The 12223-nt window shown below is 43.3% G+C and overlaps 1 protein-coding gene across 17 annotated transcripts in view; it reads left to right on the top strand.

The window, feature by feature from the left end:
* The window catches only part of MATN4 (matrilin 4), a 108147-nt gene extending 103497 nt beyond the window's left edge, over positions 1 to 4650 (top strand). For all 17 annotated transcript variants that reach the window (XM_056548243.1, XM_056548247.1, XM_056548230.1 and 14 more), the window contains one exon: positions 4329 to 4650. In XM_056548243.1, coding sequence (XP_056404218.1) covers positions 4329 to 4387 — 59 coding nt within the window. In that variant the 3' untranslated portion in view covers positions 4388 to 4650. The remainder of the gene's footprint in view (positions 1 to 4328) is intronic.
* The last annotated feature ends 7573 nt before the right edge of the window (positions 4651 to 12223 follow it).

The raw sequence follows: 12223 nt of genomic DNA, 5'->3' as shown, positions 1-12223 counted from the left end.
ATGAGAGGTTATTTACATGAATTCTTAGTGCCTGCATAGTGAAGAGTCAGAAAATGAAGCGGACAACGAGTCCTTTGCTATTGGAAGGAATCCGTGGAGGACTCTTCTCCCCAGGACAGCTCTATTAGCAAATAGAGAGATTGAGGTATGGGCCTTAGGGTCATGGAAAGCAAAGGAATATATATATGTGGTGGACCACCGGTGTATGGCGGGACCACGGGTGTAGCGGTGTAGGAGGTGGGATCAATGGTATTAACCCTGGGGGCGAGATGTTGTTAACCCCTAGTGTTTGTGAGGCCAGAGTGGTTTTTGGTATCAGAACCACACGAACGGTATCTCCGCTATTCCAATGGCTAGTAGTGAAAGGAGAGTCCATAACCAGTAATGGTTTAACGGAGGCTTAACAGAGTTCAAGACAGATGGAATTATCTTCACAGCTAGGGCCAGATACCCAGAGAGGTGGCCAGGAACTCAGAAGACCTCTCAGCTTGCTGGGACCAATAATACTTGTAATAGACTTAACTATAAGGTGGACTTGACTACTTGTAGTGACAGTAGACTTTTGACTTACTGGAATGACTGTAGCTTTGCGGCCTACCAGGTAGCTGGTCACTAGCACGGAGATCTCTGGTGGTTGCTGTGCTCAGTAGCAGGTGGTAAGTCATAAGAGAGTGAATTGTAATGGCTGCCCCTTTTTATAGTAGGGGGCTGGACTAAGGCCCATTGATCAAGCTGCGGGTCATAGGTTAAGCTGGTGTTCTCTGGGAGAACATGTGACAAAAAATCATGTGACTGCATAACATAACATGTGACAACAAATCATGTGACAACATAACATGTGACAGACTTACAGATCCTTGAGACCTCTCACATGTCCTTTAGACCAGTGTTTCCCAACCCCCGTGCCACCAGCTGTTACAACACTACAACTCCCAGCATGCCCGGACAGCCAAAGGCTGTAGTTTTGCAACAGCTGGAGGCACCCTGGTTGGGAAACACTGCTTTAGACTATCTAAACATTATGACACTGGCTACATATAAGGTAAGATAAATAACATTGTAGAAACAGCAGGGGAGTCAACCTGAAGGACTCAACCTGACAGGGCCTAAGTGTAGTGCAGGACCATGCCCTGTACTGGGACATTACATATACAAGGCCTTTCCACATCTAGGGGATGTGGTAATAAAAGACCCATTTTCATCTTTGCTATGGAAAGCATTCCTTCTATGTAAACCCTGACAAAATGTCAGAGTAAGTCCCAAGTGATTAGTGCTACTAGGTCCTACATATTACTATTTACTGATCCAGACATTGTCACTTTAAAATTCCCTGCACTTCAATTCCCTGCTCGCAGCAACCCATGGAGAGAAGCTCTCAGCTGCGCACTTCTCCCAGCTGTATCTAGCGATTGAGGGGGATCTAAACACCCAGGCTCTGTCCCTGACCAGTCATAACTTGTCTCTTGGACATGTCAAAAGTAGTTTTTTTTAAGTGACAGGGACACTTTAAACTTACACTATTCAATCTTACCATCAAAAATATACAAAATGTAACAAAAATGTCCATAAATTGCAAAAATTATAGATCCACCACGCTTAGAGAAGAGTCACCTATTTAATTCATCCCAAATCACAGATATGGCATAAAGTAATGTTTGTTTAAAGGGAACCTGTCTTCAGATATTACCAACGTGACAACGCATTATATATGGAACATTTTCTTCATTACCAATGCTTGGAAACGTTCCTACTGGCGGCGATGGTGAGGATATTTTCTGGCTGTAATAACTAAGGCCAGGTACAGCCCATGTCATGTCATCGAGTGCTGTCAATCAAAATGAGGGGGCGTGATTATTGCTGGAGAAGACGGGAGTAGAAGAGGATGGCTCCTGCCCAGAGGACTACTTACGGCCAGCGGGGACACCTTTCAAACTTCAAATCTTCACCATCACTGCTGGCAGGAACATCTCCCGGGAATAGGGAGAGAGAAGATTTTACCATGTATAATGCATTGCCACGTGTTACATATGGTAAAATCTGGTGACTACTTTAATAGCTGGACATTCTGGCTTCATGAAACATCAGAAGCTGAGGCAGATGGCAGGGAAAGAAGGAACCGGCTTACAGTGTATTTCTCTCCCATGATCATCGAGAAGCTACATAGTTAGTATGGTTGAAAAAAGACATGCGTCCATCAAGTTCAACCAGGGAATTGAAGGGTAGGGGTGTGGCGCGATATTGGGAAGGGATGGGATTTTGAAAGAAAGAAACAGCTGCTGACAGCTATCTTAGTACATGGATGGCTTTAAAGGGGTACTCCACTGGCCAGCGTTCAGAACATTTAGTTCCGAAAGCTGTGTGCGCACTGCGGGGATCAGCCAGGCCCCCCCGTGATGTCAGGCCACGCCCCTCAATGCAAGTCTAAGGGAGAGGGCGTGATGGCCATTACGCCCCCCCCCCCCCCCCCCAAAGACCTGCATTGAGGGGGCGTGAGATCATGAGGGGGTGTGGCCGATCCCCGAAGCGCACAAAGCTTTCGGAACTAAATGTTCTGAATGCTGGCCGGTGGAGTACCCCCTTTAAACCTTGAGCTTTTAGACTTTCATGTCTTTTCATTGTCAGAAAGAGTAAAGGAAGTTCCGGCTCCCAAGGCTGGATAAAACATTCAAGTTTATTTCTTCATATAAAAAATCCAGTGCATGAGCAAACAATAAAAGCAATATAAAGAGAACAACACAGAACGCACCGACGCGTTTCGACTTAACGCTAAGTCTTAGTCATGGCAACTACAAAACCCAGCAAAACTTCCTTTTATATCGTCATATCCCATAGGAGAGGAAGAACCACCCATGGGTGTGTACCCACAGGTGGGGAAAACAATGCAACATAGTCCCGCTAAATGGAACCACCATGATCTAATATTAAGACATGAATGAAAAAATATTAATAGAAATAAGAATAATAGTAATAATAAATGTGTATATAAATAAGTAAACATAAATCTACACACACCTAACATTATGAAGGATGTATAATAACTAGTATATATATGACAAATCATGTCTATAATTTAGTCCAGACGGGAAGCGAGAATCCATGCACAGGATCCAAAACGCCTCCCGTCTGAACAGGGACTTGCACCAGTCCCCTCCTCTACGAGGAGGATGTACTCTCTCCAAACCTGTAACTTCTATCCTGGGAACGATGCCATCATGTTTTTCTATTATATGTTTGGCTATGCCCGACAAGGATCTATTAGAAAATTGACCTGGTGAAGGTAAATTGAGATGTTCTTGTATTCTGATTTTTAATTTTCGACCAGTACATCCGATGTACTGAAGCATACATTCTAAACAGGTAATGCTGTATACAACGTGATGTGTTTGACAGTTAATGTAACTTTTGATGTTATAACTGGTGTTAGTGACACATGATTTAAAGGTGTTGGAATTAGTCATAAGCTTGCAAATATTGCATCTATTTCTTCCACACTGATAACTCCCTTTCGTGGAAAGCCAGGTATTGCCCTGTGTATTATGAGCTGTGATGTCACTAGGTGACAGTTGCGAGTGTAGGGATCTAGCCCTTAGAGGAACGACTTTAATACTGTTTGCCTGTAGAATCTTGGACATGGTGAGGTCATGATGTAAGACCGGTAGATGTTTGTAAATGATGTTCCTAATTTCCCCAAACTGATTTGAAAATGAAGTAGTGAAAGTTAAGTTATTTTCTGTGTCTGGGTGTCTATCAATTAATTTATCTTTAAGGTAGTACCCCGGCGGTTTGGAATTCACGATACCCTCTGCTCTTGCTATAGTATGTGTGTTGTATCCCCTGTCCCTCAGGCGTTTCCTAATATCTTTGCATGTATCAGAATATACAGAATCTTGTGTAGATGTACGCCTGGCCCTGACAAATTCACCTATTGGAAGGTTTGAAATAGTGTGTTGGGGATGACAACTGGTAGCATGAAGAAGGCTATTGCCTGAGCATGGCTTACGAAAAAGTTTAGTCTGAATACAATCATTTACTTGGTCCCCCGTGAGTGTGACATCTAAAAAATCTATATTGTCAGACACAAAAAACAATGAAATGATGTTCACACCTAAATCGTTACAGAAGCCCCAACACGAACCCTCTGATGGCGGACACCGGCTGCAATCAGCAGCCGGGATCCACCATAGTGTTTGCCACTTTGCTTGGGAATTTAGCGCAGATTTTTCCCTAAATCAATTACGACAGGATCCGCAAAGGAGGCTCTGATGCAGATGTGAACAGTACCTAACACCCTTAACCGATACCTAAATGTTTCCCTTAACAGTCTTTACTAGTTCAGCTCACAGCAAGACTTGAAAACCTGGAGAACCAGCTGGCCGATAAGAAGTAAAAATCACTTTTTTTTTTTTTTTTGGTCGAAAAAGTAAAAAAAAAAGAAACCTAATGAAGCTATGAAGAGATCTAAGTGACTTTTTGATGTCACGTGGTAATATTTTGTAACCCCTTTTCCCGGAGGCATAGACTGCCATGCCAAGCAGAGCTGGAAAACTATCTATATTATAAATAAATGTGAATAGATTGTTGTTTATTATTATAAGAATTTTACTGGTTTTTTTTCTGTAGGATTTGGAATCCATGTTAGTGGTCTAGAGTGTTAGGAAATATTTTTTATTTAATTTTTTGTTTAACTTTTTAATAAAACTTAAAAAAAAATGTATATTTCCTGGGAACGCTACTTTATTTGGACATGTGCCTGAGCGCTATAGGTTTCTGCAGGAGCCCTTGGTTTTATTCAGCATTATAAAAGTTACATTTAGCATTTACCGTGTATACTCGAGTATAAGCCGTGTTTTTCAGCACGATTTTTCATGCTGAAAACGCCCCCTTCGGCTTATACTCGAGTGAACTCTCTGTCAATCCCTTCATCAGTCGTCTTCAACCTGTAGTTTTGAAACTTCTGGAGGGCCGCAGGTTGAAGACCACTGCGGCCTTTGTCATCATCCAGCCCCCCCCCCCCCCCTTTTGTTTTGTACTCACCTCCCCTCGGCGGGAAGTTAAGGTGAGCTGGTCCGGGCCCTCTATGCTGCAGGGACCGTCCGGTGAGGAGGGTTAGTCGTTGTGGACTGTCCATTTTCACCGGGGGGCCCGGCCCTGCACTAGTGACATTGCCTTGACGACAACGCACAGGGACGTTCATGCACAATACTACTGCAGAAAAACAAAGGGAAAATTTAAACCTAGCGCTGCTATTATGGAGAACAGCGCCACAATACAACAAATGATTACGGATTTCAATCATGGATGGCAACAGGATAGACCATCCGGGCAAAGTAGCAAAAGAGTTGCATGCAATCAGACCAAGTTCAGAGTCAAAAATGGAAATGAGCATTGGACCTCATACATATGACCACATTGTGGGTGGTGACAAGGAAATGTAAGTGGTCTCACTGCTGTTATTAAGCCCCTGGGATGGTGCACAGCTATTTCTCATTCTATACATTTCAGGGGACAGGACCAGAACTGGGCTGTTTGCCAGTAGAACATATACATGGACTTCATTTCCCTTACTTCTCTGGTCAATAACAGCACAGAATACAGAGGTCCCTCAACATACAATGGTAATAAGTTCCAAATGAACCATCGTTTGTTGAAACCATCGTATGTTGAACGATCCGTGCAATCAAAAGAATAGGAAGTTATGCTCACCTGTCCTCCGGACTGTCACCGCTGCCCTGGATGTCGCCCTCCGTCGCTGTCGCCGTGTCCTAGGGGTTTCCCGGCTATGCTGCCTGGGATCGTAGCTCTTCATCCCCGTCATCACGTTGCTGCGCACGCTGCTCCTATTGGATGACGGGACGGCGTGTGCGGCGACGTTCTGATGGCGAGGGAGAGCGACGGCGATGCAAGGGATCCCGAAAAGGACGGTCCGGAACGTCGGGGACGGGTGAGTGATCATCACAGGACCACACGGGGCACCTTAAACGGCTATCCGGCGGCAGCTGAAGCAGTCTGCGCTGCCGGATAGCCGTTTATGCGATGGCCCCGACATACAAAAGCATTGAATGTTGATGCTGCCTCTGAGAGTCCATTGTATGTTGAAATAATCGTATATCGGAGTCATCGTAGGTCGGGGGGTTACTGTACACTTCTTTTTGCTATGCCATGACATAGTGCTGGTGAAAGTGCGCTGTGTATGTGCAGGCTGCACTGTGCTGGGGGTTCATGTACATAGTACAGTACTAGATCGCATGAGTCGGGGAGAAAGGGTTATTGATGCACTGGGATTGCAAGCTAAGAAGAAATGAAAGGAACAGCAACTGCTCAGCAAGGAAGGGGTGGCATTAAGAACTGAATATTTTAACAGGGGACAGTTTCCCAGAGCTTTAAAGGTAGCGAGAGGTGAAAGGGAAGCCATGATTTACCTTTTAGGAACAGTGTGGATCATCTGTAGCAGGTTGACTGGCTGAGCTTGCAGGTGCCCAGCCCAGACTCTTTAAAGATCTCTTAGGGGGAGATTTATCAAAATCTGTGCAAAGGAAAAGTTGCCCGTAGCAACCAATCAGATCGCTTCTTTCAATTTGCAGAGGCCTTGTTAAAAATGAAAGAAGCAATCTGATTTGTTGCTATGGGCAACTGGATAACTTTTCCTCTGGACAGGTTTTGTTAAACCTCCCCCTTAGTCTCTATTTCTTTTGACCATAGTACATGCTAAGTCTTGCCCCCACTTTATTGTCTACCCTCATTTTACTGTTACTAGAGACAGATTTCACCCAAGTAGCCAAGACTTTAGAGCTTTTTTCTGGCGTCAGGAGTTTTTTTTTGTTAAAGTGATTTACAACATAAATTTATTTACATGGGCTAGTTTTGGAAACGACATTAAACAAATACCTTCCAAGCGGCCGCGCCGATTATGTCCCTTATCAATCATGAGCATAGTGCTAAGACAGTGTACCTGCACAATAATTAATCATTATAGAACAACTTGATATAACAATACTTGTATACCAAAGGCCAAACAAGTTGTTATTGCAAAAATATAAAAATTATTCTTTATTAAAATCACATAAAAAAGTATACACATTCATTATATGATGTTCATACCAGTGCATACTTAAAGGGGTACTCCGGTGGAAAACTTCTCTTTTTACTCAACTGGTGCCAGAAAGTTAAACAGATTTGTACATTACATCTATTAAAAAAAAATCTTAATCCTTCCAGTACTTATTAGCTGCTGAATACTATAGAGGAAATTATTTTCTTTTTGGAACACAGAGCTCTCAGCTGAACCACGAGCACAGTGCTCTCTGCTGACATCTCTGTCCATTTTGGGAACTGTCCAGAGCAGCATATGTTTGCTATGGGGATTTTCTCCTACTCTGGAAAGTTCTTAAAATGGACAGAGATGTCAGCAGAGAGCTCTGTGTTCCAAAAAGAAAGTAATTTCCTCGGTAGTATTCAGCAGCTAATATGTACTGGAAGGATTAAGATTTTTTAATAGAAGTAATTTACAAATATGTTTAACTTTCCGGCACCAGTTGATTTAAAAAAAAAAAAATTTCCACCGGCGTACCCCTTTAAACTGCCAATACAGTATCCACATATTTCACTTGGTATCAATAGTGGCTGGGTGATATCCTGTCCTAGTCTTACATAAAGTTCTTTAGTATAGTACAAATACTCCAAAACAGAATATTACAGGTATCTATGGCAGGGTTTGTACCCCCTATATGTATAACCACATCTAATAAAGTCAGTGTATAAGCAAACTAACTCCCAGACAACCTAAAGTGCCGACATTGTGCCAGTGAAAATCTTATCCATTATGCGGAAATACCGCAGTGCACTGGAATGCAGCATTGGGTTAATAAAAAAAACCACATACACTCAATGGGGGTCATATTCAAAACACTTCTCTTAAAAAAAAATAACCGTTTCGTGCCAAAATTTTGGGCATGGTTATGTACATTTCATGTTTTACACAATATTTTCAAAAGGGTGAGAGTCTATTTTACATCAAAAATTTAACACCAGCTTTTTGGTAGTGTAGAAATTATTGTAGTTTTTTAAATTCTTTTTTTCTTTTTTTGGGGGGAAAAATTATGTTATTTAATTCATTATGAATAAATAATTACTATTGGAAAATGTTCATTAAAAAAAATATTTTTTTTCATGGTCACTGCACCTGCGCTCACATTTAAAGGGGTTCTCCACTATAAGGTGATTTTAGTACGTACCTGGCAGACAGTAATGGACATGCTTAGGAAGGATCTGCGCTTGTCTTGGGGATAAATTGCTATGTTGTGAGATCACCATAAAACTCTGGATAGCTGTTTATGAACTGGTATTTCCTGTTTGACTTTTCTTTTTTTTGCCTACAAATCCCATAATTCCATTTTCCTCCCTCCCACACATCAGCCACCCCACCCATTGAAACATACAGGTCAGGGCTGAGAAAAGCTGAATGGAGCAAAGTACAGAAATATTCTTAAGGGTAAGTTCACACATATGCAGATTTGATGCGCAGGATTTTCTGCTGCAGATTTCAATGTAAACTAAATGACTGAGCACAGCTTCTAATCGGCAGTTACAAATCCTGCGCATCAAATCTTTATGTGTGAACGTATCCTAATAAAAACCTGATCCAGAGCGCTCTGGACCTCAAACTAGGTTGAAGGTTCATCTTCCAATAAGAAACTGTCCGTAAGCAAGCAGGGCCATAGAAAGGGTGAGGCAAATGAGGCACTGGCCTAGGCCCTTCAGCATGAGGGCAGAGTGGCAGCCACATAGTTACATAGTTAGTATGGTAGAAAAATGACAAACGTCCATCAAGTTCAACCAAGGAGTTGAAGGGAAGTGGTATGATTGGATAAAGGGGAAGGGATGTGATTTTATATTCCTGCTTAAAGGAGATGTCCGGTGCAGACTTTTTCTATTCCATCCTGCCCGGGCGGCAAAAAAAGACAAAACAAACTTTCACTTACCTCCATATGTTGCCCCAGAGCTTCCCAACAGCTGATCAGTCGGCCCGGCTGTCTGCTTCCTACTTTCTTTAGCCCGGTACGTCACACGGCGCTTCAGCCTATCACCAGCAGAGGTGGGACATCGCTGCGGCCGGTGATAGGCTGAAATGTCCAAATTGGGCCCAAATTGGGCTAAAGGTGTCTAGCACCTTTATTTATTTTTTTATTATTTTTTATTACACTTTTAATTTAGATCTCTAGTCTGAATTCCTCTCAAAGTGAGGGGGCGTGGCCTCACTGTGCAGGTCTCCGCCCCCTCCCTCAGTATGCTGTCTGCTCACATTTCCCTTAGCATTAGCACAACTACAACTCCCAGCTTGTCCTCACTGACAGTAGCGGGACACAAGTTGACAGTGGGAGGATTTTATCTCCAGCTGTGAGCCCTGCAATCTCAGCTGTCAATCAAGGAAGTGTGTCCATGACATAGGTGATGATGCATGGACACAGCATGACTAGTATGTGGCCAAGCAGGCGGGGGGCGGGGGGGGGGCAGTTTGACTTTTTCAATATGAAATACTGAAAATGTTCTAATGAAAGCAATTGCAAAACCTATTGGTTATACATGCTTTACAACATATCAAAAGTTTTTGTATCTGACAGTGCCCATTTAAAGGAAGACTTTTGCTCCCCCCCCCCCCCACACTAACCAGCAGTACACACTGTTCAGTTTGATGCTTACCGTGTTCGGATCCGCCCCGCCGTTTGGCAGAAATCAAAATTTTTCTGTATATGCTAATTAGGTGCTAACTGGTGCTACAGGCCGGGGTAACTGGCACTCTGATGTTAGCGCCTAATTAGCATATACAAAAAAAACAAAGATTTTGGCCGTACGGCAAGGCGGATACGGGCACGGTAGGCAAACTCATCAGGATCCCCCACACTACCAGCCAGTACCGCAGGTTAGTGCGGGAGGGGGGGAGAGCAAGTTGACAGTTTTCCTTTAAGCCTCTTGGGCATGGAGTTCACCAGATCTTCACAGGTTACCACTGGAGTCCTCTTCCATTCCTCCATAACGACACCATAGAGCTGGTGGATGTAAGAGACCTTGCGCTTCCCCTTGTGCTCAATAGTGTTTAGGTCTGGAGACATGCTTGGCCAGTCCATCACTTTTACCCTCAGTTTCTTTAGCAAGGCAATGGTCATCTTGGATGGGAGTTTGGGATCCTTATGTGTGAATACTGTGTGAATCTGCTTCAGTATATCACAGTACATGTTGGCATTCATGGTTCCCTTAATGAACTTAGTTTTCCAGTGCCAGCAGCACTCATTTAGGCCCAGACCATGTCACTCCCACCACCATGCAGGGAAGACACACTTGTCTTTGTACTCCTCAACTGGTCGTCACCACACAGGCTTGACAACATCTGAACCAAATACCTTTATCTTGGTCTCATTGGCCCACATGACATGGTTCCAGTAATCCATCTTATAAGTCTGCTTGTCTTCAGCAAAATATTAGCTTTTTTGTGTATCATCTTCAGAAAAAGGCTTCCTTATGCGACAACAACCATGCAGACAAAACTGGTGCAGTGTGCAGCACTGATAGGCTGACTCCCAACGCCTTTAACCTTTGCAGCATTGCTGGCAGCACTCGTATGTCTATTTCTCAAGGCAACCTCGGAATATGGCACTGAGCATCAGTGCCAACTTCTTTGGTTGACAATGGCAAGGCCTGTACTGTAAAATAACTCTATGGTCTTGCCCAACCTGCATCAGCTCAGTTTTAGGGTCTTGATAATCCTTTTATATCCTAGGCCTATATGTAGAGCAGCATTTTTTTTTAGATCCTCTTAAACCCTCACCCTTGATCCCCACCGTGCCATTTTATTTCCCCTCCCCTTGATTTTCCCCTGTGTCACTCCACCCACCCCCACCACCACCCCTTCCCCCCATGCCATTTCTCATCTGGCCTGTATTTCTCAGTGCACTCTGACAGGCTCAGGTGCAGACTTGGTGGCTTGGTGGGTCTAAGGAGTGACATCCTCCTGCACGGCATTGATGAAAGATGCCCTATTACTCTGCTCCTTGGTGCGACATCAGGGGTGTCACTTGGCAGAAGCAGCCAGCGCTACTTACTAACTTAAAGTGGCCATTTCGCCAGCTGCCAGTTTAAGATCAGGCAACGCAGGCTGTGGCCACTTAAGGAAAATGACCAGCGGTGGCTGCTGCAGGACAGGACCCCCGGGGACTGCCGTTGTTACACTAATGAGTTGCGACACCAAGTTTGAAAAGCACTGGTCTACTGACATAGTACGCAGCAGTTCTGCATTTGGGGGCCCCAGTTTTATTTTGCCCAGCGCCACCCTAAGTTAAAAACCAGCCCTGGTCTTGGTCGCAGACTGTGACCTGACACCTTTCTAGATAGATAGATAAATAGATGAGACTGAGAATGAATAGATGGATGGATTAAATGATACACACATCTATATTCCTATTATAGACTACAGCAGAATGCTTACTCCAGACCATTTATATGAATACAGACAATTCAGAAGCCAATTCCTGCACTGTAATTAATCCCATATTTCTAACACCATTAGCAGGAAACCTTGGCAATGTAAACTGAACATTCTGACGTGTTATAGCTGGCCTTTACCTGATATGGCATTCCAGCTCCAAAATATTATAACGGGTCTATTATGTATGGCGGCTTATAAAATGTTGTAGATCCAGCATAGGTGGTGGTCTGCACAGAGCTAAGAAGGCTGCGGGGAGCTGATGGATCTATCCAGCCTGAGAGATTTTATTAATGTGTGACACTGCAGAGAATGCTTCTACGTCCAGACATCCTATTCATAGGGAACGCTTTCATTGGAGCCTACAGCTAATATGGTAAATCGACCTAGAACAACTCATTCTCTTTATAGGATGTGGTTACTATTTACTCAAGTATATTATCTCATGTTATTTTAGTTTTGTTCATGGATTTAATCATAGATTAACCCCTTAAGGACCCAGCCATTTTACACCTTAGGACCAGAGCGTTTTTTGCAATTTTGACCACTGTCACTTTAAACATTAATAACTCTGGAATGCTTTTAGTTATCATTCTGATTCCGAGATTATTTTTTCGTGACATATTCTACTTTAACATGGTGGAAAATTTTTGTGGTGACTTGCATCCTTTCTTGGTGAAAAATCCCCAAATTTGATGAAAAAATGGAAAATTTGGCATTTTTCTAACTTTGAAGCTCTCTGCTTGTAAG

The sequence above is a fragment of the Hyla sarda genome, chromosome 12 (genome assembly GCF_029499605.1).
Source record: "Hyla sarda isolate aHylSar1 chromosome 12, aHylSar1.hap1, whole genome shotgun sequence".
Taxonomy (NCBI): domain Eukaryota; kingdom Metazoa; phylum Chordata; class Amphibia; order Anura; family Hylidae; genus Hyla; species Hyla sarda.
This window is presented reverse-complemented; position numbering and strand designations above follow the sequence as displayed.